We start from the raw sequence: 2,500 nt of genomic DNA, 5'->3' as shown, positions 1-2,500 counted from the left end.
GGGAGGGCTATGTGTATGGAGGCAGGGCAGGGAGGGGTATGTAGAGGGCAGGGAGGGGTATGTGTATGTAGACAAGGCAGGGAGGGGTATGTAGAGGGCAGGGAGGGGTATGTGTATGTAGACAAGGCAGGGAGGGGTATGTAGAGGGCAGGGAGGGGTATGTGTATGTAGACAGGGCAGGGAGGGGTATGTGTATGTAGACAAGGCAGGGAGGGGTATGTGCATGTAGAGGCAGGGCAGGGAGGGGTATGTAGAGGGCAGGGAGGGGTATGTGCATGTAGAGGCAGGGCAGGGAGGGGTATGTAGAGGGCAGGGAGGGGTATGTGTATGTAGACAGGGCAGGGAGGGGTATGTGTATGTAGACAAGGCAGGGAGGGGTATGTGCATGTAGAGGCAGGGCAGGGAGGGGTATGTAGAGGGCAGGGAGGGGTATGTGCATGTAGAGGCAGGGCAGGGAGGGGTATGTAGAAGGCAGGGAGGGGTATGTGTATGGAGGCAGGGCAGGGAGGGGTATGTGCATGTAGAGGCAGGGCAGGGAGGGGTATGTGTATGTAGAGGCAGGGCAGGGAGGGGTATGTGTATGGAGGCAGGGCAGGGAGGGGTATGTGCATGTAGAGGCAGGGCAGGGAGGGGTATGTGTATGTAGAGGCAGGGCAGGGAGGGGTATGTGTATGGAGGCAGGGCAGGGATGCATCTACCTCATTCCAAGTGGAAACAGCAGAGAGGCCCCAGCAGACAGCAGCCCGGCCGCAGCACAGAGGATGATGAGCTCCTTATAGTGCTTGAGCACTTTAGGAAACACCCTGTGGTCGCAGCAGCGAGCCAGTTTGACCGATTTTACACCAAAGGTTGGCAACTTGCCATCCGCAAGTCAAAACCAACTTGGGAGGGGGGGGGGGGGTCATATGTGTGTCTCGGCCCATTTGACGGGAATGTGGAGGTGGCTGAGGAACGGAGGAATGTTTGGCAAATGACGGCAACCTGTCAACAGTGTTTCTGAACCAATCGTGTCGGGAGGAGAGTGTGAAGGGAGAGGAGCTCTGTTGGGCAACAGAATCACAAAAGGGGGCGTGTCTCAGTGTGCCTCGTAGATAAACACGAGGGAAGCATTGACATGCTGAATTCTGACAACAACATCAACAACAACAACAACCCTTTGTACAATAGTCAGACAACAACAGCCTTTATTGAGATTGTATCCATCTGGGGTCTGTCATTTCTTTCTCTTATGATACACACTGAGAGACACAAACAGTTTTTTGGGCACTAAGAAAAGGTTTAGTAAGTTTAGTAAGTGTGCTTCGACCCCTCACGGTCAACCCTGTTGATTCATCTTACCTCGATACTGAAGTAGCCCCGGTCCACGTAGTCTCCAAGGAAGAGGTATCGCGTCGTCGCTGGCGACCCGCCCACTTCAAACAGCTTCATAAGGTCAAAGAACTGCCCATGGATGTCCCCGCACACTGGAAAGCATCATCGTCATGTGTCAAACAATGAATGAACCCACACCATCACAGGACCTGCAATACCATCAGTAAACTCTCAAACATTGTGTGTGTGTGTGTGCGTCAGGGTTTCCGTTAGAAAAAATTGCCGCCGGACATCGTGTCCGGGAAGATTTCGATTTACCGGACAAACGTGATATATTCCGGTCATCATATTAAAATATTAAAAAAAAAAAAAAAAAAAAAAAAAAAAATCTAATATAGCTGTTTGTCACGGTGATTACTGTTGTGTAGCGGCCTATATATGCCATTTAATGTCTATTTCTCATCCGATACGATTAGATGCGAGCTATATAATATATAATAATATAACATGATTCGCATGCGCGCTATGCCATTATGTCCAGCGCTGAACGGGCGCCTCACTGGGAACTGAACAGACAGCATCGATCAATGAACGGACTCCACATTACGTTAACTGAAGTTTGTTAAATTGTTTGGGATTAATGTGAGTTTTCTATTTTCTCTTTCCAGTTTTACCCTTTTTTTTTATCAATAAAACAACGTCATTTCTATAACCAGGTCTCGCTGGTTGGGAAGGCATTTCGTTTAGCTGCCTGTCAAATCATACTTAATCGGACTCGGGAGTATGACAAGGAGGAGAACATAACTGTTTATTGAGAAACAATAGGCAGGCTGGGATACGTATATAAAGAAATACCACAATGTCTAGATGTATAACATTTTATTGAACAGTGCAAGCATGTAGGCTTCTGGCGTGACATCGTACCCCTAACGTTCTTAGGGCTTGTTTGAAAAGCTTAGACTGAAAGTTAGTGCCCTGGTCAGATTGTATAACAAGAGGAAGACCGAATGTGGAAAAAAACGTTGTTAAAGCTTTCACCACTGAGCTGGCTGATATGTTACGCAACGGAACAGCTTCGGGAAAACGAGTAGCAGCGCACATAATAGTGAGCAAATACTGACTTCCACTTTTAGTCCTAGGCAAAGGTCCAACACAATCAATTATTTCACGTTCAAATGGCTCCCCTATA

At 48.3% G+C, this 2,500-nt stretch overlaps 1 protein-coding gene across 1 annotated transcript in view; it reads right to left on the bottom strand.

Moving 5' to 3' along the window:
- The window catches only part of ppp3ca (protein phosphatase 3, catalytic subunit, alpha isozyme), a gene marked incomplete at both ends in the record, with an annotated part of 38,113 nt that overhangs the window by 14,951 nt on the left and 20,662 nt on the right, over positions 1 to 2,500 (bottom strand). The window contains one exon of the mRNA XM_080549747.1: positions 1,339 to 1,463. Within this exon, the coding sequence (XP_080405873.1) occupies positions 1,339 to 1,463 (125 nt within the window). The remainder of the gene's footprint in view (positions 1 to 1,338; positions 1,464 to 2,500) is intronic.

The sequence above is a fragment of the Nansenia antarctica genome (genome assembly GCF_963989245.1).
Source record: "Nansenia antarctica genome assembly, chromosome: 20".
Taxonomy (NCBI): Eukaryota; Metazoa; Chordata; class Actinopteri; order Argentiniformes; family Microstomatidae; genus Nansenia; species Nansenia antarctica.
This window is presented reverse-complemented; position numbering and strand designations above follow the sequence as displayed.